The sequence below is a fragment of the Sminthopsis crassicaudata genome, chromosome 4 (assembly GCF_048593235.1).
Source record: "Sminthopsis crassicaudata isolate SCR6 chromosome 4, ASM4859323v1, whole genome shotgun sequence".
NCBI lineage: Eukaryota > Metazoa > Chordata > Mammalia > Dasyuromorphia > Dasyuridae > Sminthopsis > Sminthopsis crassicaudata.
Genome location: NC_133620.1, coordinates 467,095,955 through 467,122,118, shown reverse-complemented (window position 1 = coordinate 467,122,118; position 26,164 = coordinate 467,095,955). Strand labels below are relative to the sequence as shown.

The following is a 26,164-nucleotide window of genomic DNA, read 5'->3' as shown; positions in this document are numbered from 1 at the left end:
ATGTGTGTATGTGTGTGTGTATTATATTATATATACAGTGTGTGAAATACAGATGGAAATCTTAAGTACTATGATATTATTCTTTCAAGTGTATGTATTAAATAATAAATCTTTCCCTTGTTTATTTTTTAAAGACTCACCAGAAGGAAGCTAGGTGGTATAGTGGAGAGAACACTAGCCCTGAAGTCAGGAAGACCTAAGTTCAGATCCAGCCTCAGGAATTTGACATACTTTCTATGTGACCCTAGACAAGTCACTTAACCCAGATCACCTCACCAAAAAAACAAAACAAATAGATTCACCAGGCAACTTATTTGTGTGCATTTTTTTGGGGATTTTTGTTATCTTTTTCTTTTTTCTCTTTCTTTGATTTTCTATTTTTGCTTAGTACCAAATAGTTTTGACTATAATTGCTCTGAAATATGTTTTAAGGCAAGTTTACTTCATCAACCACTTTTAGTGAGTTTTTTATATTTTTGACCAAATTTGTGGTAACAAAAAACAAGGGACTGTTCTTGACTGGGGAGTGACTGAACAAATAATGGCATATGATATAAGGATGTATAACAATTTATTGTGCTGCAACAAACAGTAAAATGGACTTTTTCAGAGAAAACTTGGGCAGTCCCATATAAATTTATGAAGAATTAAGCGAGGAGAACTCAGAGAATGATTCACATAGTAATAATATTGTCAAGACCAACAATGTTAACTATCTTAAGAACTCATATCAATATAACAACCAACCACAATTGCAGATTAATGATAAAGCATGCTGTCTACCCCAATGATTAAAACATGTTAGCCATCTCTTAATAGAGAGGTGAAGGACTGTGGGTACAGAATAAGTCACATGTTTTGGATATGGCCGATGGAAGAATTTGTTTTGCTTAATGATGCACATTTGTTACCAATGTTTTCATTTTCTTTCTTTTCCCCTCCTCTTCAAGGGAGGGGAGAAGATGGAATGGAGAGAAAATGGTTTTTGGGTGTTGAACTGAGTTGGATTTGATGTCCTCTTAAGATCCCTTTTACCTCTAAATTTATGACCTTTTGTATTATTACTATGTTCAAAAAGGAGAGAATAGTGAGTGGCTGTAGTATCCATTACAATGTCTTTTGTTATCTGAGAAATCAGTTATATGGGGAAACCTTTCCGAAAAAATTGGTCCACCACATCTCTGACCAATTGGAGAGTCCTTTGGGTTGATAAGCTCAGCTTTTCAAATGCAAATGATCTATAAATGTCTTAATCTTACCACTCCTAGTCTGTATTAATTTAATCAAATGATCAGGGTGAATTACTTTAATCAGATAAATACCTCTCCAGAGAGAAGCAACAGTCAAGGAAAGGTGAATTTAATTGGAGAGTCAGTGAAAATTCTTTCTGTTTTCTTGCATTTTGTTTTCTTACTTATTTTCTTTCCTTTATGATCTGATTTTTCTTGTGCAGCAAGATAATTGTATGAATATTTATACATATTTGATTTAACATATATTTTAACATGTTTAACATATATTGGATTGCTTGCCATCTTGGGGAGGGGATGGAAGGAGGGGAAAATTTGAAACACAAAGCTATGCAAGAGTCAATGTCAAATTATCCATGCATGTGTTTTGTAAACAAAAAGCTTTAAAAAAATTTTAAAAAAAGAAAGAAAAAAAGTCAGTGAAGAAGGAGGGAGTAATTTTGTAATGTGGTCAAAGGAACTTGGATGAAAGGTGAAGTTTTTGTATCGTGGAGAAGTCAGTTTATGCTGGAACAGAAGTAGGAGAGTTCTAGGAAGAAGGTGAGAAGGGGCCACAGACAATGCATTGGAACCCCTAGGCCCGGGATAATGCACATTCCAATATCGTCAATTCTGGCTTTGATGGGAAAACATTAAATAGCAGATGATTGTGTTAAGATTCAGGACTAGCTTGGTAGGGGAAAAAAACCTCAATTTCCCTAAGGCTGGCCTAGTTCTCTAGAGATCAATCTTTTATTGCCTGCAGTAGAGAAAGGCTGAACGAGGGAAAGGAAAGAGGGCCAAGAATGCAAGCCTTCTTCTCTCTGCCTTCCTCACACTTTCTTGTGTGAAGGGAGTCAGTCAATGGTCAGTAAACATTTATTAAGCATGTACTTGAACAATGTGGCTTCGAAGTCAAAGGATATGAGTTCAAATCTACTCTCTGCTACTTAATACTTTTGTGACTTCAGGCACATGACATAAGTAACCTGAGAGGCTCATTTTCATTATAAAAGGAGGAGCTTCCAATTGTGATTCTGTGATTGTCCCTCTTGAATACCAGGTGTCTGCTGTTTGTGAAGATGAAGATGGTTTCGACTTTGATGTAATCAATTCATAGTTATTCATAGTGGATCTTATCCTTTACTTCCTGAGTAATGTGATGGTCAGGCTGTGATTTGAGATGCTGGCTCTTAAGAATGCATCATGTGAGACTCAGATTCTCAGAAACAAGTGGGCGCTCCCTAGGAGCTCAGGCTGACACTGTCAGACTTTGGACTGTCCCCAGTTGCTGGCTTTAGGCCTTTGGTTTGCTTGATCCTTGGTGCCAATCCTCTGTGATAGCAGTCCCTCTGCCAGTCTCATTGTCCCCTCTCCACTCACTGATTCTGTGATGGCCCAACCTCTTCATTTGTAGGCAGCTGGAGATTAGGTCCTGAAGACGCCAAAATCTTCAAGAAAGAACAACAATTCCCACGCATGGATCATGCTGTAAGGTTCCACAGTGTGGTCCTGTGATGGTGGCAGTCTTGGAGCTTGAGGGCCTCATCTTATTCCCCCTGGCTGGCTAAGAGAGTCCCATGTGAGAGTATGCTGCTAAATTGTTTCACATTTAGGATGCTCTCTCAGACTCTCTTTGTTTTTCTCTGTCTCTGTTCCTTTTTCTCTCCCCCCTTCCCACCCTTCATTCCCCCTCCTCCCTCTCTCTCTCTCTTTTTCTCTCTTCTCTCTCTCTTTCTCTCTTCTCTCCCTCCTCTCTCTCTCTCTTTCTCTCTCAAAAAGAACAGGACATGCTGTTAACTTTAATCTTCATTATTGCTGTTGTCTTGATCACTCTTTTAAGTCTAGACAACCAATAGACAACAAATCAAGCTTGAAGCCTTTGTGGATTTCTGAGGTGCAAATACTCACACCGAAAATTGAACCATTTTGCTCTCAGGAGCTGCCTCCAGCACTCCCCTGATGCTCATTTTCCCAGTTCAATCCAATAAACCTTTATGAAGACACCCTGCCAGGCACTGGGGAAGACAAAGGCAAAAACAAACAAATGCTTCAGTCATCTTCTCTGCTCCTGGGGGAGAGGAAGGGGGAAGGGAGACAGGCCCTCTTTCCTTCCTCCTTCTGCTTTCTTTCAGAATAAAGTTTGAGAGCTACCCTTCTCAATGAAACCTTTCCCTGACACCTACTGATATTTTTCCTGCTAAATTATCTTGTTTTAATTGATTTGTAATATCTACTTATCCATATACACATAAAAGTACATATATGTATATGTATAAATACACACATTTATAATATATATATATATATATATATATATATATATATATATATATATATGGATGGATGAATAGACACACATACATACTTTATTATATATAGCTATAGGATATCCCTATCCCAAAAATTTTTAATGCAGGTTTAAGTTTTAACTGGGGAACAAACATACACACACATTGCCATAAGATTTTTGGGACACCCTGTATTTCGTCTCCCTTGACAGTAGGGAGTGTTTTACTTTGGTCGATCATTCCATAACAAATGCTTTTTTTTTTTTTTTTTTTTTTTAATTAAAGCTTTTTATTTCCAGAGCATATGTATGGATAATTTTTCAACATTAACCCTTGCAAAACCTTGTGTTCCAAAATTTCCCCCCTTCCCCTTGCCCCCCACTCCCAGATGCTAACAAATGCTTTTGGACTGATTGCTGTCCACAGAGAGAAGTCATTGAGTGACCCACAAAAGTACTCCAGGAATATCTGAGAGAAAGATCACTTTGAACTGGGGGGTGGTGAATCAGGGCAGATTTCATGGAGAAGGTGACATTTGAGCTGAGCCTTGAAGACTACTAAGCAGAAATAGGATGTAGTTCAAGTGTGGGATCAGAGAATGTGCCAGTGTGTGGGGAAGAGGAGACATGTTAAGTTTGGAGGACAATTATTAGTCCAGTGTGGATGGAAAGATCAGCATACATTGGATGTCGTACCTTATTGCCAGCATTATGTTATGGCTCTGGAAACACCGAGACAAAATGAAGGTCCCTGGGAGATTTGAATTCTAACAGGATGTACCTGGAAGCTGAGATGCAGATGCTATTTGGAGAGAAGCATTAACAGCTAAGGGGACCAGGGAGAGCTTCCTGTGGAGGGTACGACTTGTGTTGGGATTTTAAGGTGAGCACAAAGTATACTTCAAGGAGGAAGAAGGTCAAAGGGGAACAATATGGAGATAGGATATGGAATACTGTATGAGAAATAGCAGGGAGGCCATGTGGCCGGACTAGAGAGTGTGTGCTTGGGGGAATAATGTGTGAAGAGCTGGGAAAGAAAGGTTGACTAGAGCCAGGTTTTCAGTATCACAGAATTTGACCCTAGAAACAATAGGGAGCCACAGGAGCTTATGGTGATGGTGAGGGTGAGGGCAGATCTGTGTTTTGGAAAAGGGATGGATTAAAGAAGGAAATGAATGGGAACAGGGAGGCCACTTAGGACAATATTGCAATCAGGAGTCTAGGTGGGTGGGAGAGGGCCTTAACTTGAATGGTGGCTTTGTGGGTGGAGAGAGGAGACATGTGTGAGAGGTGCTGGGAAAGGATCAATGAGGTTTGGTGAACACTTCATTGGAAGGGGGAGAGAAGAGGAAGAACTGAGGAGGATTCCAAGATTTTGGAGCTGATGAGTGGAAGGATGATGGTGGCCCAACAGAAAGGGAAGGCAAGAAAAGCAGTAGGTTTTGGAGGACTGGGGATAAATTCTGGTTTGCCCATGTAGAGTTTGAGATGCCTATGGAACAGCCAGTAAAAGTGACAATAGTCAGTGGCAACCAGGAGAAAGTGGAGGCTTGGCTGCTCCATAAATCTGGAAATCGTCTGCATCAGGGATGATGATTAAATCTACAAGAGCGGATGAGATCATTGAGCATATGGGGAGAAAAGAGACAAGGAAGGGCCTGGGGCTGAGATTTGGGGATGTTAGATATGCTGCCAGGCACTGGGAAAGTGGAGGTCATTTCTGCTTAACTGGGGGTTTTGTGTGTGTGTGTTGTAAGTGAAGGCAGACTGAGGGGCAAGGAGCCATAACCGGAAAGAGCTGTGATACTGAAGAAAAGGCGTCAAGATTTAACTCCATGTTTCCCCAACTCCAAGAAAAGGATGATGTTCAGACTATGTCTGATAGATTTATTATATTTCACTCCCCATTTTCAGTACCTCGCTCTCATGGGTAGTGGGAGAGTGACCTGAAGAGGTGGATCAGGATGTTGAAGCCATTTCATTTCAATTAATTAATCAACAAGCATTGCTTAAGCAATGTGCTAGACATTGGGCTTGGCCCTGGAGAAACAGAAAAAAATGAAGCAAATCTTGTTTTTAAGGATCTTATATTCTAATGGGAGAGTCAACATGTACCTACGGGAAAATCAATATGAAGAAAATAAATGCAAATAGACATAAGATAGTTGGGAAGGAGGACATTAGCACTGATGAGATCTGGAAGGGCCTGGGAAGAAGGGGTGCTTAAGCTGTGTTTTGTAAAGGGAGAGAAGATATCTAGGAAGAGTTGAAAGGGAGAACATTTCAGGGGATGTGTTAAGGGAAGAATGGAGGTTTAGTATGGAAAATGCCAAGGATGGATGGTGATGGTGGGAGGGGTTGGACTATCTTTTTATTATTATTATTATTTTTCTGAGGCTGGGGTTAAGTGACTTGCCCAGGGTCACACAGCTAGGGAGTGTTAAGTGTCTGAGATCAGATTTGAACTCCGGCCCTCCTGAATTCAAGGCTGGTGCTCCATCCACTGCGCCACCTAGCTGCCCCTGGGGTTGGACTATCTATTATCTATCATTTATCTATCATCTCTCTCTCTTTGTCCTTCCTTCCTGTCTGAATATGTATACATAGACACATAATTATATACAAACTATATCTAGCATATATATGTCCTAATTGCATATAATGCATATCATACATATTATGAAGATATGATATTATTGCTATTTAAAAATATTTGAAGGGTTATTATTTGGAAGAGGGAGAAGACTAATCATCACTCCTCAGAAAAACTAGGACAAATGGGTAGAAGCTTAGTGGGAAAGCAGATTTTATATTTCCCTAAGAAGAAATTTTCTTTTTGTGTGTGTGTTTTAATATCTTCCTCAGTTACATTAAAAACAAAAATTTCTTTTTACATTTGTTTTCAAAATCTTTGAATTCTAGCTTCTCTCCTTTATCCTCACTCACAGTTACATGTGGGTGTACTTTAATACATGTGAAGTTATGTAAAACATTTCTATAAAAGTAAAAAAAACCAAAACTCATAGATTTACCACCCTAATAAAAATAAAAACTCTCCAGAAAAATTAATTTAAAAAGAGAGGGGGGGGGGTGAGAAGAGAAAGAGAAGGGAGAGAATGAGAATGAGAGCAAGAGTGAGTGCTTCCTTTGTCTTCAGACACAATTAGTTCCTTCTCTGGGTACTGATAAGATTTTTCATCATAAGTCCTTCAGAGTAGTCATGAATTGTACAACAGCAAAGTCATTCACAGATGGTCATTCCAGAACATTGCGATTACTTTGTACGTAGTACATTTTACTTGGCTTGTGTTTATGGAGGACTTTCTAGGTTACTTATTAATTTTTTTTTCTGAGAGCATCCTGCTCATCATTTCCCATAGAACAATAATATTTGATCACAAACATATTAGTTTATTAAGCCATCATCCAATTGACGGAAATCCTTTCAATTTCCAGTATTTTTTCCCTGAGAACTTCTATGAATAATTTTTTTTACATGTAGGAATCTTTCTTTCTTTCTTTCTTTCTTTCTTTCTTTCTTTCTTTCTTTCTTTCTTTCTTTCTTTCTTTCTTTCTTTCTTTCTTTCTTTCTCTCTTTCTCTCTTTCTTTCTTTCCTTCTTTCCTTCTTCTTTCCTTCTTTCCTTCTTTCTTTCCTTCTTTCTTTCCTTCTTTCTTTCTTTCTTTCTTTCCTTCTTTCTTTCCTTCTTTCTTTCTTTCTTTCTTTCTTTCTTTCTTTCTTTCTTTCTTTCTTTCTTTCTTTCTTTCTTTCTTTCTTTCTTTCTTTCTTTCTTTCTTTCTTTCTTTCTTTCTTTCTTTCTTTCTTTCTTTCTTTCCTCTCTTTTGGTATTCATGCCTAGTAATGGTGTTGTTAGGTCAAAAGATATACATGAATTTATAGTCCTTTGGGCACAGATCATATCTTTTGATCATTTATCATTTGGGGCATGGCTAAGAAGAAATTTTCAATTTTCCCTTTAAATTCTTCACAAAAGGTTTGACCAAGGTATTAAGAGGGCTTTCTTCAACATCCTCAGTACCTGGCACACAATAGGTGCTTAATAAAAACTAGCTGAATTGACTTGCCTTTGTGTAACTTGACAATGTCTGTATACCAATGTAGAATGCACGCTTGTTCATTTTCCCTAGCTCTTTACTATATGATTAGGTTGCTGTCTTTGCCAGTGATATATCTGATCTCTGAGGAAGACAAAAATAACAAATGGTCACTGTTCCCCAAATAGTAAGGATATGAACAGGTAATTTTCTAAAGAAGGAAGACAAACTATCAACAGTCACATGAAAGAAGGCTTTAGGTAGTGACCTGAGATGGAGAAATGCAGATTAAAACAACTCTTGGCTTTTGCCTCATTCCCAGATTGGCAAAATACAAAAAAAGTTAAATGTTGGAGAGAGAGCGATAAGATAGGTAGCCTGATGGAATCTGGTTGGAATTGAATTAGTCCAATTACTCTGAAAAACCAATTTGGCATCTATTTAAAAAGTAACTAAACTGTACATATGGTCACTAACTTGATAAATTTTTCAATGTCTTTTCTTATATCTCCAACATTTTCTCAGTATCTGTGGAACTTTCACCTCTGCAAAGGAGAGAAGGAGGTATCCTCTTCTGTCTGTTCTTTGGGACTGTACCTATTCTTTGTAATTTTGCCCCTTTTACTTGTGATGATTTTGTTGTGGTTATTCTTTCCATTCGCATGGCTGTAGTCATTGCATTGTTTTCCTGGTTTGGTTCTGCTCACTTCCCTTTGCATCAGTTCATGGAAGTCTTTCTGTTCATCACATTTGTCATTTCTTCCTGTCTGGTAACATTTTATCATATTTGTGTGCCACAGTTTGCTTGACCATTTCCCATTTATTCCCCAAAGGGCATCCTCTTTGTTCCCAGTTCTTTGCTACCACAACTTGTGCTGCTTGCCCTAAATATTTAGGTATGTATGGGGACTTGCTTCACATCAGTGACCTTGCTGGAGGTATATGTATAGGAGTGTAATCTCAGAGCCAGAGAATGGGGCATTCTAGCTATTTTGTTTGCATAATCCCAAATTGATTTCCAAAATGGTTGTATTGATTGTGTAACTAATATTATCTAGAATAGTTGTGCTACTATCTCATCATCAAAATACTCTTGGAAAGGCTTAAATTATTTCCCCCACTTCAAACTTAGAAGGTTTGCATTAAAATGTGGAAATTTTTTTTTTTTTTGGAAAAATCATAGAGAACAGAATCAGAGATTTAGAACTGCAAGGGAGCTTTAGGTTCATCAAGTCCAACTCACTCTTTTTACATGTAGGGAAACTGAGGCTCCCAAAAGTGAGATGACTTGCTCATTGTCACATGTTAAATATGTGTCTGAGGTGGTTTTAGAATCCTGGTCTTCTGAATTCAGCCCTCATGGGAATAATTCACTTTTCCTTCCCTTTCTTCCACTTTTTTCTCTTCCAGACATACAAAGGGCAATTTTATAAGGATCATCGTCATGGCAAAGGTACCTATACTTGGCCTGATGGTTGTACTTTCACAGGAACATTTTATATGAGTCACAGAGAAGGATATGGCACCATGTACTTAAAAAACAGAGTATTTCAGGTGAGTAGAAATAACAATAGTTTATAACAATTTAATTAATGGAAAATGATGTCTGGGATCCAAGAAGTTTTACAACTTCCTCAGTATTAAATGTCTGGTAAGGACAAGGGGATTATTTAAATTCTTTTAAAATAACTAATTATTAATGCCATCATGGATCCTGATTCTCAGTTTAACAAAGGTGCTGGAGTATGGCAGTGGGATAAGAGGCTTTGCTTCTAGGCACTGAGAAATTTGACCCTGAATATCTTCTGGGCAAGTCTGACCTTGGGAAGAAGGTCCTGGAACAGATAAGGGGAATGAATCCAGGCTTGCTGTCCCTCAAAGATCTACTTCTTCCTTCCAAGCTGATCCTCCATCTCTTACTAATTGTGAATCAGAGGCAATGAGATCCCCCCCTGAACAATAGTTCTTAAGTTTTAAGACCTTTTCAGAAGATTCTTAAGGCCAAAATTATTTATAATAATACTAAAATGTTTTAATTAAAAATAATAATATTTTATTTTCTCCAGCTACATGTAAATTTTTAAAAATATTTTTAAAAAAAGTTTTGAGTTTCAAATTCTATTTCTCTCTCCCTTTCCCCATCCCTGAGTTGGTCAGCAGTCTGATATAGATTATATATGTACAACCTTAAAACTTTTCCATATTAGTTATTTTGTGCAAGAAGGAAAGAAAAAGGAAAGAAAGTGAATATGTGTTCAGACATAAAATGTTTTAATTTCAAATATTGAAGTATTGACAACTATAATCCACAAAACCCAGTGCTGTTGGGGGTATCCTCAACAATTTTTAAGAGCATAAAGGTTTTGTGAGATGAAAAAAAAAAGTATGAGAACTGTTGCTTTAGAGCAAGACTTTGAAAGCTTTTTCCACTCATGACTCCTTTTTGCCTAAGAAATGTTTACCTAACCCCAGGGTGAGAGGTATATAAAATAGGTATAAAAATCAAATGTTTTGCTGATAATAAAACATAGTTTTGTGACCCCCACATTCAGTTACAAGACCCTACATAGGATCTGAAACCATAGTTTAAGAATCTGGGCTCTAGAAAATGAAGGGCCTTATTAGCTGATCGGTCTCAATGCTATAGGTGACAAGACAATCCAATCCAATCAATCAACAAGCATTTATTATTATTATTTTTTTATAATAAAGCATTATTTATTATTATAACAATGCATACTATGTTTCAGACACTATGATAAGGGCTTGGGGTACAAAGAAAAAACAAAATTACCTCCATAGGCAAAGCAGTGTGTTGTTTTTCATTAACTAACTTACATTTATTTTTATTTATTCTGAAGATATTAATTCTCTATTTATATGTACATGCTGTCCCTTCTGATTAGGATGCAGGTTTCTTGAAGAAGGGATTCTTTCCTTTTTGTCTTTGCATCTCTAGCACCCAGAGCCATGCCTGGCATATTAAGTTGCTTATTAAATGCCTTTTTATTTATTCATTTGTCCACTCATTCTTTCACTCACAGTGTTTAATAAATGCATATTGATTAATTGATTGATTGGGCTCAACATTGCAGCTCTAGAACTCCAGAAGTCAATTTATTTAAAAAAGCCATTTGATGTAGAAGAAAAATCAGGGAATCTGCAGTAAGTAATCCTATTTCCAAGAGAGTACCACCTGCACTAACCAGCTGTGTGATCACAAGCCCATCCTTTAATCTTGCAGAGCCCATTTCTTAAAACTTATGCTCCCCTGCCCTAGAGACCAGTGAAGAATATGCTTTGCAAACCATAGAGTGCTATAGAAATGTGTAATTATTATTCAGGTTTGAGCAGGCTCCAGAAAAGTGGCTCGGGCTCTTCCAACTCCCACAAGACGGATTTGTACCAGAAAGCCAAGTTAATAATTTATACTGAAAACTTTAACTGCCAAGTGTGCATATATTTCCGTGTTAGTCAGGGCATCCTCTTCCCAATGGGAAACCAAATAAGGATGAAAAGGCTTCTGGGTGAGCATATGGAATAAGAGTGAGGAAGATGTAGTACGTGAGGTTGTCCACGTAGACCAGGTGTTCAAAGAACTTTGGGACCGAAAGAAAAGTCTGTGGTGTTAAATTCCTACTTGAAAAGGGATCCCCGTCTCCATCATCTCTGGCAAGTGATTATTCAACCTTCTGTTTGAATCCCTCCAATGATAGGGGAGCTCATCACACCTGCAGGCAGCTAATTCTACCTTTGGCACCCTCTGAATGTGATTTGTTTCTTTTTTTTTTTTTTTATGGCTTTTTATTTACATATGCATGGATAATTTTTCAGCATTGACAGTTGCAAAACCTTTTAGACCAATACATGTTAAATATGTTCAAGTATATGTTAAATACAATATATGTATACATGTCCAAACAATTATTTTGCTGCACAAGAAGAACCAGACTTTGAAATAATGTACAATTAATGTGTGAAGGAAAAAAAAAATGCAGGTGGACAAAAATAGAGGGATTGGGAATTCCATGTAGTGGTTCACACTCATTTCCCTGAGTTCTTTCGCTGGGTGTAGCTGGTTCAATTCATTACTGCTCTATTGGAACTGATTTGTTTCATCTCATTGTTGAAGAGGTTTGTTTCTTTACAAGTTCTCCCCTTTGAATCAAGGGCTGGTCTCATGGACCAAACAAAACAGGTCTGAACTCCCTTTTTTATGCCAACCATCTCCCCCAAATCTCCATTTTGGGCTAAACATTGTTATTACCTTCACTTGATATGAATTTTGATTTTTTTCCTTTTTAATCATTTTTCCTTCTTTAAAAATTATATAGTCTTAGAGTAATAAACATGAACATTTGACATAAAAAGAACAAAGGAATCCCTCAATTTCTATTATACGTAGTTTTAAAAAGCATACATTTAAATTAATGTGCTTGTATTATTCTGTTTGGATCCCCTCCTGAACTGCCTTCTGCCGCCTTCTATGTATTTTTCAATAACTGATTGATGTGCAAAATCTCCATGATTTGATTGCCTTCACTATCTTAGATGTCTTCTAAATATTTACCAGTTTGTCATCATCCTTCCTAAAATGAGACTCCCAGAACAGAATATGTATTCTAGGTGGGATGTGGTCTGCATCTGGAATCCGATCATATCTTTGAGAACTTCCAAGGCTTTTTTTCAATCTTCACTTTTCTTGACCTCCCTGGAGCATCTGACACTTTTCCCTGGGGACTCTTGCCTCTCTGACTTTTCATGACATTTTTCTGTCCTAGCTTTCCTCTACTTGTCTGACTGTACCTTCTCAGTCCACTTTGCTGATTTTTCACCCATGTTCTATCCCTGTGCTGGGCTGCCTTTGCTTCTCTTGGAATACTCTGTTTTTTGAGTGACCCCATTCATTCTCATAGGTGCAATTATTATCTCCATGAGGACACTTTCTAGATCTTTTTATCCACCCCTTGTCTCTTGAGCTTCACTGAATCACCTGTTGGACCTTTCAAAGTGGATGTCCTATAGGTATTTCAGACTCAATATTTCTAAACACAACTCAAGTCTTCCCATCCTCCCAATTTCCCTATTTTTGTTGAGACCACTGCCATCCTTTGTATCCCTCAGGTGCACAATAATCCCTAACTCCTCACTCTCACCCACATATTGAGTCAGTTGCCAAATCTTGTATTTTTTACCTTTACAACATCTCTCCCATGTTGTCCCCTTCTCTATTGACATAGCCACCAACCAAATCTATGTCTTTGCTGCTTCTTCCTTGATTATAATGATCTTTTTATTGGTTTCCCTGTCTCAAGTTCCCCTATTCCCATCCTTCACACAGTTTTCCTAAAGCATAGGTCTAATTTGGTCACTTCCCTATTCATTAAATTCCAATGACTACTCTTATCTCTAAAATCTAGCATAAGCTTGTAATGCCAGACAAACTGAGGTAAGATAGAGATTAGGAAGTTTTTAATATTTTATTAGAGGGAAAGTTTGTCTTGGGGGTAAAATAGGATCCATGGTGACCCCAGCCAGCTGAATTGGACTCTTGTCACAAAGCATCTAGCAAGGAGTAAGAGATTCCAGAGACTGTTATAGGGCTCCAGCAATCAGAGAAACAAAAGCAAGGTAGGGGTAGAGCACTGGGGAGCAGGAATTCCAGAAAAGGACCATAAATTCAGTTCTGATAGGATGGGGGTTAGGAGCAAGGATCATAAATTCTGATAAGTTGTGAGGCTAGGAGCCACTAAGTCTGGTTTGGAGGGTCCCATCTAGGTATCTGAGATAAGCCATCTGCAGTTTTATGACTCTTTGGAATGCTGGTGGTCAGGGCTCCCAGACCTAATTATCTCAGTCCTAATGGCTAGAAAGGGGGGTTGCCACCAGGGAGACTGAGGCAGAACAATTCAGGGAGATTGAAGCAGAACAATTCAAGAAAACTGAGGCAGAACAATTCAGGGAAATTAATGCAGGGAAACTGAGGCATAATAAACTCTTCCATTTCACTTTTTTTAGAGGTAGTTGGGTTAAGTGACTTGTGCAGAGTCACACAGTAAGTATCTGAGTTCAGATTTGAATTTGGGTCCTCTTGATTCTTTTTATTGCACCACCTAGCTGCCCCTCCATTTGACTTTTAATGGTTTTTATAACTTGACCTTGACCCACCTTTCCAACTTTATTATATATCCTTCCCTTTTCTATACTCTGGTCCAATGAGTGTTTTCCTCATATACAAATCTCCGTTTCTCCCTCCAAAGCCTTGAACTGGCTATCTTTTATCCTAGAAGTGTTGTTTTTCTTAACTTCTGCTTTTTCAGATCTATTAATTCTTTCAAAACTTACCTTAAGTACTTCCTTCTACCTGTATTCTTTCCTAATCCCTTGGACATTAATGATTTATCTCCCCAACCCCGAAATAATCTCAGAATTATTTAAAATATCTTCCAAATATTCTTATTTCCATATATGTTATCTCATCCTAAAGTACTTGAGGATAGGGACTTTCATGTTTAAAGTACAGTGCTTAAAACTCAGTAGGTACTTTTTGATTGGTTGAAATGTATAAACACCTTGAAGGAGGATCTGTTCCTTTTTTCACAGCTATTATATTCCCAGTGTCCATTTACCTAGTAACTGCTTTAAAAATGCTTGTTGAATTGAAATCACTAGTCTTGGACTGAATTCGTATTTTTCCAAAATTTCACCATTTCACTATCTTCCAAAAGTCTGTTTGCAAGCTAGAGATCTTATTGTTATTTGGTGTTTTTTGCCTCATTGCATTAGAATTATTTTTGAGATCCCTGAAGAAAAGAAAAAAAATTAGCTTATTGGTTTATTGTGCACAAGGTCTGAGTCTCAACCTACCTACTTGCTCCTTGTTGGAAAAATCAGGCTGAGAAGCTCGAGATTGGCTTCTCTCACAGTCCTTGGAAAAGATCACCATCTAGAAAACCTTTCCCTTAGTTGTGCCAGGTTTTTAGCCCCTTCAGTCAGTTATAGAAGTTTAAGTGGGAACTGGAGCTTACCATGTCACACTTTTCCAGCTGGCCTGTGGGTTCTGGGAAGGGTGGTGGAAACGCTGAAGAACAACCCGTGTTAGAGGCAGTAAAAGGAAATCCGTGACATTAAGGATCATTGCCATTTTATTAAAAAAATTGTAAGTACAACTTCCAAAGACCTGAAAATGTTGTCTATCTTTGTTATAATTGGAATTGTGAGGTAAAAGGCTTCTAATTGGGTTTAATTCTTTAAATGGTCTCTTTGATGACTTTATTTTATTTTTCTATATTTATATACCTCTATTTGCAGTTTGGGAATAATTTTAACCATTTAGAATTGTAATGTAATTTATTTGTGTCAAGGACTCCTTTCACAATAATGTTTTTAAATACATTAAGTATATAGGATTACAAAAGAAACCGACTATATTGTACCCAACTTTATTGAAATATAGTCATAAAAAGAAATCAAATTTATGGATTAGAAGTCTTTTTGGAACAAGCTTTTGTTGTTGTGCCCAACATTTTGCAAGTCCAAGTTTTCTTGACAAAGATATTGGAATGGTTTACTGTTTCATTCACCATCTTATTTTAGAGATGAGGAAACTGAGGCAAATGTGGTAAGGTGATTTGTCCAGGATCATACAACAAGTGTCAAAAGTCAGATTTGAACTCATGAAATCAGGTCTTTCTGGCCAGTGCTCTATGTACTTTGGACTACTTAGCTGCCCAGAACAAATGTAGTCCCTAATATATGGGACCAGACTATGTAATGATGGAAAAACTGAGGCAAAATAGAGATTAGAGAGATTTTATTATTTTATTAGAGGCATGAGGTGGCGATCCTTGGACAGGATCCATGTTGATCCCAGTAGGCTGGACTGGACTCTTCTCTCAAAGTATCCAGTAGGGAGCAAGGGATTCCAGAGACTCTTATAGGGCTCCAGCAATCAGGGAACAAAAGCAGGGTGGGGGTTGAGCACTGGTGAGTGGGAACTTCCAGGAACAGACCATAAACTCAGTTCTGACAGGTTGGGGTTATGGAAGGATCATAAATTCTGATAAGTTGGGAGGCTAGGAGCCACTAAGTCTGAGATAGGAGATATGCCCTAAATAAACCTTCTGCATTTTATGACTCCTTGGAATGCTAGTGGTCAGGGTTCCCATCCTAATTATTTCTGTCCTAATGGCCAGGAAGGGGGGGGTTGCCACCAGGGAGACTGAGGCAGAACAATTCAAGGAAACTGAGGCAGAACAATTCAGGGAAACTGAGGCAGAACAATTCAAAGAAACTGTGGCATAACAAATAGACTTGGAAATTGCTTTAATTTCCTACTAAGATCAAAGGAAAGTAATCATATGCAGGCCATAAAGTCCAGTTAAAGAATGACTTGCCTCTCTGTTAAAAATGCTCTTTTGTTTTTCTGTTGTAAAAAAAAAAAAAAAAAAAAAAAAAAAAAGATTTTCCCACTCAGTTCTCTCCATATCCCTTTTCAACATTTAAATTTCTCTCCTTCTTTCTAAGTTATCAGAATGTTAAGACAGTATTTTTTTTTCTGTTCTTTTAATTACATAAGCTTGAAAGTTTTAGCAAGTTCAACTACAGTGTATGATGTCCCTTTGATTCCAGAACCTAATTTTTCTCAGGCATAAGTAGAGATTTACAATCTCCCATGGTTCTTCTGTCCTGCAGCTTTCAATAGGATGCTGTGTGGGCAGATTTGGCTCATCCAAGCCATGTTATGTTAGAAACTGAGAAGAAGCTCTCAAAATACAGGATTCATTCAAACATATTATCCTTATATATGTAGACACTGTGCTAGGAGCTGGGGCAGATAATCAACATATGCTATATAATGTGAGATATGTCTTCTCCTTTAGTTTTGATTTCTTGGTTTGCTGATACAAGGAACGGGTACAGACATCAGACAGCACAGGCATACAGAGCAGAGAGAGCTGTCAGTCATATATAAATCATGCTCTGTTTATTTATTCTCTTTTCCTTCTTGTGGGTGGGACTCTTCTCTCACCCCATTAGAGGCCCGACCTTACCTTTTAAGCACAGCATGGGCTTTCAGGGAAAAGGAAAGAAAACGACTACTGTTTTACTCACTCATCCACTTCCATGGCTCCTTCTGCCAATTGTACTGGGTCCTGAGGATTGTTCCTTTCATTTCTTAAATCAAGCTGTCATCTCTCTTCATGCTTTGCTCCTGAAATACCCCAAGCAAGAATATTATTTTTCCAGGGCTGATTTGGATTTTGTAGAAATATACTCCATACTTTAAATTTCTTTTTCCCCTTCTTGGCTTACTCCCTCTCTAACCAATCTCCCACATGTATTCCGACAAATATAATGGAAATGAACAAAATAAATGTACTTTTTATGTTGTTCCCCAGAGCCCATCACAAACCTCAAACATTTCTTTAAAAAGTGGTAATAACTCTAAATCCATATGCTTAGATGATATCCAGAAAGAGGGAAGAGGGAGAAGAAGCTGTGATTAGCAATCTTGGATGGGAGAAAGCAGAGAGACTATTTGGTCAGAGAAGTGATGGGAAATGTCCTCTGTCCTAGGAAACATAGGGAAAAAAATCTGTAATGTCAATTTCATCATCACCATCACATGTTTTCTGGGGTAGCCATCCCTGGCAGGATGAGAACTCTCCTAAGCCTAATATCTGGTGTCTTTGTCACTTGGCAAGGATTCTAAGCTTGATCAGGAGGAAGCTGCAGCTCTTGCTATGAATTCACTCTTCTGAGTTTGCAAAGTCTTGCCTCTCCTTGGTCCCATTAAAAAAAATTCATTTTTTTTTACTTCCCCAAGTCTCTTCAGTCTCGAGCTCAAGATAAAAACTTTCCTAGGGGAGGTTGAAAAGGAGGACACTGGGAAATGGCTGCTCAAACCTATTTTCTTTGTCTTTAACACTTTGCCCATGTTTGCTGGAAATATGGCCAAGCCAGCCTTTTTTCCTCCTTTTTTAAACATAGGTATAGAGGATGGCCTTCACAAATACTCAGATTGGCAGATGTTGAGTCTAGCTTATCTGGAAAGTAGAGAATGTGAAGAAAAATAAAGTGAATATTGTTGGTTTGGAGCCAGATTGGGGTCTAAGGTAAATAGCTGATGGAAATTACTTTACCTCAAGTTGGATTTGATGGCTTCTAAGATCCCATTGCCATCCATCTTTAATCTATAATCTTATGATTCTATGTTACTCCTTTGGACCTAAGCTTCCTCATCTGTAGGGATATGGATTCGGTTCGAAGGTCCCTAGTTCTAAATCCTAAGAACACAGTATTTTATCCTAGAGGTAATAGGGAACCACTGATATTTTTGGAGCTGGAGAGTAATGAGATTAACTTACATCTTAAAACTCTTACTAATGCAGGACTTCTGTAACTGTAATTGAAAGCAATCAGATTTTGTGAATTGCTTGAAAATTTGGGGCCTGGAATAAAGTGAAGAGGTTATTAACAAATTGACAACTGACAAGCCTAGAGCAGTAGTTACACCATGACTTTTCTACCAGATAGTGAGCAATTTTCTTTGTACAGAGAGCAGATACATTTGGAGTCAATTATCAGATAATATGATTGAGTTGTGATTTCAGTGTCTCTTGAGATGTGAAATGCCTACAGATGATAATTTTCTGTTCCAAAGAGGAGGATTTTTTTTTTAGTATTACTAGAGAATGAGAATTTCATAAATATATTTTCAGATTGCTAGGATCCTATTTTGAATTTTCACACTTAATTTTTTTCTCTCTGTGTTTTATTATTATATTACCTCATTTCCTAACGTCCTCTATTCTGTTCCCTATATAAAGAGTTAAAAAGAAAAAGAAAAAAAAAGTTTGAGCAGAACTAACCAGCATATAAAACAAGGCTGATTATATATTCACTGTCTCTCATCATCGGGACACTTCTATAAATAATAGTAATTAACATCATAATATATCAATATGTAATATAATAATAATAATAGCTAGCTTTTGTATAAAGCTTTAAGATTTGCTAAGTGCTTTACAAATATGATCTCATTTGATCCTCACAACAACCCAGGGAAGCACATGCTTTTTTTTTTTTTATTATTATAGTTTTTATTTACCAGATATATGCATGGGTAATTTTACAGCATTGAAAATTGCCAAACCTTTTGTTCTAATTTTTCCCCTCCTTCCCCCGCCCCAGGATGGCAAGTTGACCAATACATGTTACATATGTTAAAGTATAAATTAAATACAAAATATGTATACATGTCCAAACAGTTGTTTTGCTAGTACATGCTTTTTTAAAAATACCCATTTCACAAATTAGGAAACTGAGGAAGGCAGTTTAAGTGACTTGCTTGGGGTCGTACAGCTAGTTGCTGAGGGTGGATTTGAATTTTCAGGTCTTCCAGGATTGTGCAATTTCTTGTCTTATTGTGGAGGGTCATTAATTTGTATACTTTATGAAAAGATTGGGTTGATCTGGATCATTTTTAAGGAAGTTTGAATTTGCATGATACAGATATATTTTATGATTAGCTTAAAAGACTTCAGATTTTAGCATCAAAAGAAGGCAATAATAAGGGTAAAGTATTTGTTTTAATATGTAACATCAAGTACAGTAATTGATCTCTTAGGCATAGTGTCTCACCCACATTATTACTTAAAATATCTTCCTCATTTCAGTACCATTGACTTCTAAGTGATGTTGCAAATTGCAGCTATAACTTTTGGTATTAATGCAAATGGTTTCTGAGTCTGATTATTCACAGTTGCAGCATTAATATTATGACTAATAGTCCCGTTCCCAACAGTAACCATTATTCTGCTTTTCTAGGGCTCTCAGATTATGGGCAGGCTGTAAAAATAAACCGAAAAGCTTATTTGTAAGCTTAGAATATGTTTTCCCAAAGAAACAACATAATCCTTGGCAGTTAGGCTCATGAATTAGCTTGTAAGAGATGCTTAGAGCAAAGGTAATCAAAGCACTTAAGACAGTGATGAAAAATATTCTCACTGTATAGTTGTCAAAGGGGAAGGAAAAGAAGAGAAGCATTATTAAACACCTACTATGTGCTCAGGCAATTGCACTAAGTGCTTTAGTTAATCATTTAGTCAATAAGCATCTGTTAAGCATATACTATATTCCAAGCACTGTGCTAAGTATTTTAGCTAATCATTCAGTCAGTAAGCATCTATTAGCCACCTACTATATTCCAGACACTGGTGTAAGCATTGGGAATCAAAAAAAGACAATAAACAATTTGTTGTTGTTCAGGCATCTTAGTCATGTTGGACTAACCCCATTTGGGGTTTTCTTGGCACAGACACTGGAATGGTTTGTCATTTCTTTCTCCAGCTCATTTTACAGATGAGGAAACTAAAGCAAGCAGGATTTAAATGACTTGCCTAGATCACATAGCTAATAAGAGGCTAAATTTGAACTCAGAACTCAACTCCAGGCCCAGATCTCTGTTCCTTGTTCTCCCTTGGGACTGCAGTAGAGAGAATAGTTCTGGCATTGGAGTACCTAGATTCAAATCTCACCTCTGAGGCTTATTGGATTTGATACTGAGGACCTGGTTCAAATGCTGGTTTTGTCATTTTCTTTGTGACTTTTTGGACAAATCATTTCTCCTCTGTGTACCTCAGTTTCCTCATCTGTAAAGTGGAGGTGCTACACTAAATGACCTCTGATGTTCCTCCCAGCTTTAGATTTATGCTCTTCTGCTAGTAGGAATCCATATCCCTAGTTCTTATACACCATCAAGGACAGGTCTGGAGAACCTGAATTGTGGAATTAGTTTGTGTGGGATGGCTGCCTGACAACTCCTAACTCAAAATGACTACTCAGAGATCTCTCAAAGTGAAGATCAGAAGCTTTATTAGAATCTCATGAGAAGCAGGAAGTCTGCTCACTAGGTTCTCAGAGAGAGGCTGATTTTACAGAGGCTAAGAGATGATTTAAATGGTCAAGAAAAAAAAATTACAGAAATTATTGGCCCACCTATCTCCTGTTAATCCTCCTAAAATCACTGGCAAACTCTACCTTTATTCCTTTATTTGTCTTTGGAATATAGGTGGGCTTTTGTGGCACTAGGGTCTTGGTTAAGTAATACCTGTTTCAAGAAAAAAGAGTCTGTTCTGTGTTATGTTCTACTTTCTAGAGTCCCCAAGTTGGGGTGACAAAACATACTGTGCTTTCTAGAGTCCCCATGATGGGTGATTAAAATATCCTGCTTTCTAGAACCCCTACGTCAGGGTATTAAAACATATTGTCTTAGTGAGAAGTGATGAGGCGGGACTCCTGAGGATGATATAAAAATGGAGTCTATTTATTACAAGTTCTTTCCCCCTTTTATATCCTCATACCCTTATGTAATCAAAACAACACTGGACATTCGGCTAAGTATATACTGTGCATGTGGGACCACATAAACAACTTGCTATTGTGTATAGATGTCTCTTTGCCACCTGGAATCATTCTGATTTAATTTACAACACAGGTTGTCACACCCCCTGACTTCTCAGGAAGGTTGAGAGCCCTTGGGGAGACGGGAGCCAAATCAGACATTGTCAGTAGTTTCCCTCTGGGTTGAAGGGTCTTATATCTCACCCAGAGTTTCCCCACTGATTGTGACTCTCTACAATTCTGCTTCAAAGATTAATAATCAAGTCAGAGGAATTAAAGGGTTCTAAAATAACTAAGGAGACTTAGTTTTACCTCAGGCTTTTTTTCAATCAACAAATAGAGATTAGCCAGTTTGTAGACTTCTAGAATATCTCCAGGCCATTAAACAATTAGTCAGGTTCTTCTCTAAGCAGTTTTCTCTTGGAAAGTCTTTGTTCTTCTTCCCAGAACCTAATGATTAAACCCTTGGTTCTGAGTCTTATTATTCTGAGAAGTCCTCAGTTTCCCCTTTCAGCCACCGTTAAAGTGTTATAAAGTGTTACAGTGTTTGTTACATTCTAGTCTGTTGCTCACTCCAACCAGTATGGTTGACTTATTGCAAATGTTTGCTCAAGTTTAGTTGGTCACAATATTTAAACTATTTGAAGTTCTTTATCATGATATTTATATAAAGAACTTCGTTTTCCAAACCCATCAATTTATTTCATACATTAAATTCTAAAGAGTAGGTTCAGTCTACCTTAGTTAGTGATTTTATGAGAAACCACATAATTCCTCACAAGTTTTTTAGTGAAAAAGGCACCCCATGATTGGTAGCTCCATTGATGCTCGTGATAGTAAAATGGAAAGCATGACACTTGAATCAGCAATCACTTTTAGGCTTTTGTTTAACTCCTGTCCTTTCCATTCCTGAAATGTATTTATCAAGTAGCAGGCAAAATGTGTCCCATTTTACAGATAAGAAAGATCATGAGTGGCCTAAGGGTCTAGACCTGGTGGTGGCTGATAAAATGGGGCAAGGAGTTCTTACAGACCAAAGAAGGAGGCTATATCATACCTGGGGCAGTCCTTCCTTGTCAAGTGCCATTGAAAGAACTGGACTGGGGCCCCTCACAGCTGGGAAACTATGATCCTTTGGATCTAGAGTCTAAGCCTCCTTGGGAGACAGGCCAGCAAGGACAGCAGATTCTGGGCTCTTAATCTTGCAAAGAAGTATTTTCAGAATACGTTACAAACACAGTTATGGAATGAAGAAGAAGAGAAAACTGAGACAGAGTTGCTCTCCCAGACTCTGAAGCATCCACATAAAACTACTCTCTGTGTAGATTATCTTCAGTGCTAACAGGGATGAATAAAGTTGCTGTTGCTTGTTGTTTTGCTCTTTTTATTAAAGAAAGCCAGGGGGGAGCTAAGTGATGCACTAGATAGAGCACTGGTTCTAAAGTCAGAAGGACCTAAATTCAAATCCAGCCTCAGACTGGGCAAGTCAGTTAATCCTGAATGCCTTGCTTAAAATAAAATAAAATAAAGAAACCAGATTTTCCCTAATGTGTTTTTCTCTTATCCCATTTTATACTTTTTCTAAAGGGATTATACAAAGCAGATGAAAGATTTGGACCAGGAATAGAGTCGTATAGAGGAAGCCATCAAGATGTTGGATGGTGGTTCCGGGAACACATCATTAAACTGTGCACCGAATTCCCTGGGGCTTTTACCATTTTGAATTATCCAGAGTTCATCACCTTCCTTTCTTCTGATACTACAAAATTGTGTCTTTCTGAAAAGGATTTGGGAAAATGGGAGGTGAATGAAGAGGAGGATCCCTTTTTGTATGACTATAAGCAGCTTCTTTTAAATGACGATCTAACTCTACCACCAGAAATGTATATTTACTCCACTGATAATGAGCATCTTCCCATGACTACCTCCAGCAAAAAAGACTTTGATTTCTATTTTTTTGTGCCCAAGTTTCCAATGTTTGATGATGAGGATGAACCTTGGTTTGTGCTAAACCAGAGTCCTTTGCTGCTGAAAATACAAAAGCATGCTTTCAGATTCAGGTAACTAGCAGTGTCTCTTCTTCCTCCTTGGCTGGTTATTATTTTGTAAAGGGTTAGTTTAACAATTTTTTAAATAGTATTTTATTTTTCAAACTACATGTAATGATAATTTTCAACACTTACTTTTTTTAAGATTTTGAGTTCCAATTTTTTTCTTCCTCCTTCCCTTGCCACCTCCTCCTCCCCAAGACAGCAAGCAATTTGATATAGGTTATACATGAATAAATCATTTTTTAAGAACATATTTCCATAGTAGTCATGTTGGGAAAAAAAGAAACAAAACAAAACAAAAAATGAAAATAGTATGCGTTGGCCTGCATTTAGTCTCCATGGTTCTCTCTCTGGATACGAATGGCATTATCCATCCCAAGTCTATTGGAATTGTCTTGGGTCACTGTATTGTTGAGAAAAGCCAAGTCCGTCACAGTTGATCATCACATAATTTTGTTACTATGTACAATGTTCTCTTGGTCCTATTCACTTAACTCAGCATCAATTCCTGTAAGTCACTCCAGGCCTTTCTGAAATCCTCCTGCTGATCATTTCTTACAGAACAATAATATTCCATAACATTCATAGACCATAACTTATTCAGCTATTCCCCAACTGATGGGCATCCATCCAATTTCCATTGAAAGGATTAGTTCTAGAGGGCCTTTGGAGCTCCTTCCGTTCAGTTCCTTCTCTAAGAATTCTAAAAGGAGGTAATAAAGAACAGAGGAAAGAACACTTTGGTTCAAGCCATGTCACTTATTTCTGGAGAATGAGACAAGTCATTTCATCTCCCTGGACTTTATTTTACTCATCTGCAATATATAGGAGTTGGACATATAGCTTCTGAGCTTTCTTCTCACTCTAGGTTCATAATCCCTTCATCCATCCATATGATGAGTTTTTGCAGTCTGTCAGTCTTTTAACTTTCATTTCATTTTCTTTAAAAATGTTCACTTTTTTTATATATCCCTTTGATTTTCAAATTTTCCTTCCCCTTCCCTGCCCAATGAGTCAGCCCTAGATAGTGAAGGAAGGAGAGCAAGAGGGCAAGAAGGAGAGAGAAGAAGGTCATCACAACTAACCAATATGCCAGTTGAGACTAACAGTATATACAAGGCATACAAGGCTTCCCCAGCCTCATATAACTCCTCCATTTAAAAGGTACATATTTGTCATTGTTATTCAGTTGTTTCAGTCATGTGTGATGGGTTTGTTTTTTTTTTTTGGTAGAGCTACTGGAGTGGCCTGTCATTTTCTTTTCCAGTCATTTTACAGATGGGGAAACTGAGGCAGATAGCGTGATGTGACTTGTCCAGGATCACATAGCTAGGAAGTGTCTGAGGTCAGACGAACTTTGTTGTTGTTTGCCTTCCTTCTGGAAGAAGACCATGACATCAGGGAGATGCTGCCATGACATGCAAGTGAATTGGATTTAACTAAAATAGGACTGCCTCACTTTCCCCTCAGAGCCATCTGGGTCCAGTGGCCAGATATAGATCAGGATGATTGGAGATGGTCCTGGACACAATGGGTAGCTAAGCTAAGATGTTTAACTGGCCTCAGTTAGCCTGAGGCTGCACCCATTCAGACTAGGCAGTCATTGGGGCAAAGAATCTCCTCTTTCAATTAATCCAAAAAAGATCTAGCGAAACAAACAAAGGAATGAATCTGGGAGTGGGGAAGATTCTCAGGGTTTCTGGCCAGAGCAGAAATGACTGCTTACTTACATTCAAAATGAGTCAATCTGGACCTAGAGGGATGGCCAAATGGGGACTAGCCTTATTGGGGGGCAATTTGAATCAGTTCGGTTCTGGTTTAAGGCCTGATCCTTAAGAAAGACATCTAGTCAGTAATCCCCGAGATACCTTGGGAGGTGCAAAAGAAAAAACAAATGCTTTTAAGAGCATCTCTAGGTAAGGGTATGACACCCTACAGGTCTTCCTGATTGCAGGTCTAGCACTCTATCTACTATGTCATTTAGCCTCTCTGACAGTCGGTTTCCTCATCTGTAATCTGGAGAATTTGTGCTGGATGACCTTGAAGGCCCATTCTAACTCAGTGGAATTGAGTATCCTTCCACCCCCTTCTGTGCCCAACTATAAATAAATATTAGGACAACAGAGGCAGTAGAGATGTCACCTTGGAGTCTGGAAGAGCTGGTGTGGCCCTGAGCGAGGGAATCTTCACTTTGGACTCCCGGCCTCTCTCTTAGCCCCTATATGTTGCAGAGCTGGTGTTGATCTGCACTGGCAGGAAGGGGAGTTTGCTCACTGGCAGTTGTCTCCTCAGTGAATTCACAGATTTGGTAAGAAAAAAAAAATGCAGAGGTCTGAGTAGCTTAAATTAAATTAAAAAGTATTGAAATGAAATTAGAGGAGACTAATTTTTTTCTTCTCCCTTCAATCAGGCACAGTCAGATTCCATTCATTCAGAGCGTTAATGATATCATAAATAGAAATCGAAGTAATTTTGGCCGCCAGGGTCCCAAAGAAAAATATGCCAAAGAACTGATCATGAAGGCCGAGAAGGGACATTATTCCCGCGTCTATGAGATTCTTCGTGACGACCTGGCCATAGCCGATGTGGGGGATGGAAAGGGATTCACTGCGCTGGCCGGAGCAACTGTAAGAGCCTAAGTGGGAAATGTTAGATCATGAACCAAAAACCCCCAAACAAAAACCAGTGACTTCACAAAACCCTCTAATTTGTGGAACAGGTATCCATCTACGTCGGGAGATAGAATTTCCTCCCTAGGAGTTCCTTAAACCAATGGTGTTAGATTTGATAGTAATAAGGGCCACCAAAGCCAAATATTGATTTGGTTTTAAAATGTTATATTAGCTATGTTTATTTGATTTCTATTTATTTTATTAACTGTCTGGCTCTTATAGTTGTCCCTTCCACATTGTGTTGGTTGGGGATGTTGTGTGCCCTTGATCGAGAAAATTTATGCAAAAATTTTTGGTCCTCTCTTTGTACTAGAGAAGAAGTTTGAATAATTATGCTATTAAAAGATAAAATATATGATATTAACACTCTCCATATGTATTATGCATTTCTGAGTTTCTAAACCTTTTATATGTCATCTGCTGTCCTTCACATGTTCTGTGGCTCCCTCAAAAATTCCCCA

At 37.9% G+C, this 26,164-nt stretch overlaps 1 protein-coding gene across 6 annotated transcripts in view; it reads left to right on the top strand.

Annotated features, from left to right (window-relative positions):
- The window catches only part of ANKMY1 (ankyrin repeat and MYND domain containing 1), a 123,297-nt gene that overhangs the window by 10,459 nt on the left and 86,674 nt on the right, over positions 1-26,164 (top strand). For 5 of the 6 annotated variants that reach the window (XM_074264172.1, XM_074264170.1, XM_074264173.1 and 2 more), the window contains 3 exons: positions 8,984-9,127; positions 22,568-23,040; positions 25,442-25,658. In XM_074264172.1, coding sequence (XP_074120273.1) covers positions 8,984-9,127; positions 22,568-23,040; positions 25,442-25,658 — 834 coding nt within the window. The remainder of the gene's footprint in view (positions 1-8,983; positions 9,128-22,567; positions 23,041-25,441; positions 25,659-26,164) is intronic. The other variant, XM_074264175.1, reaches the window with a different exon arrangement.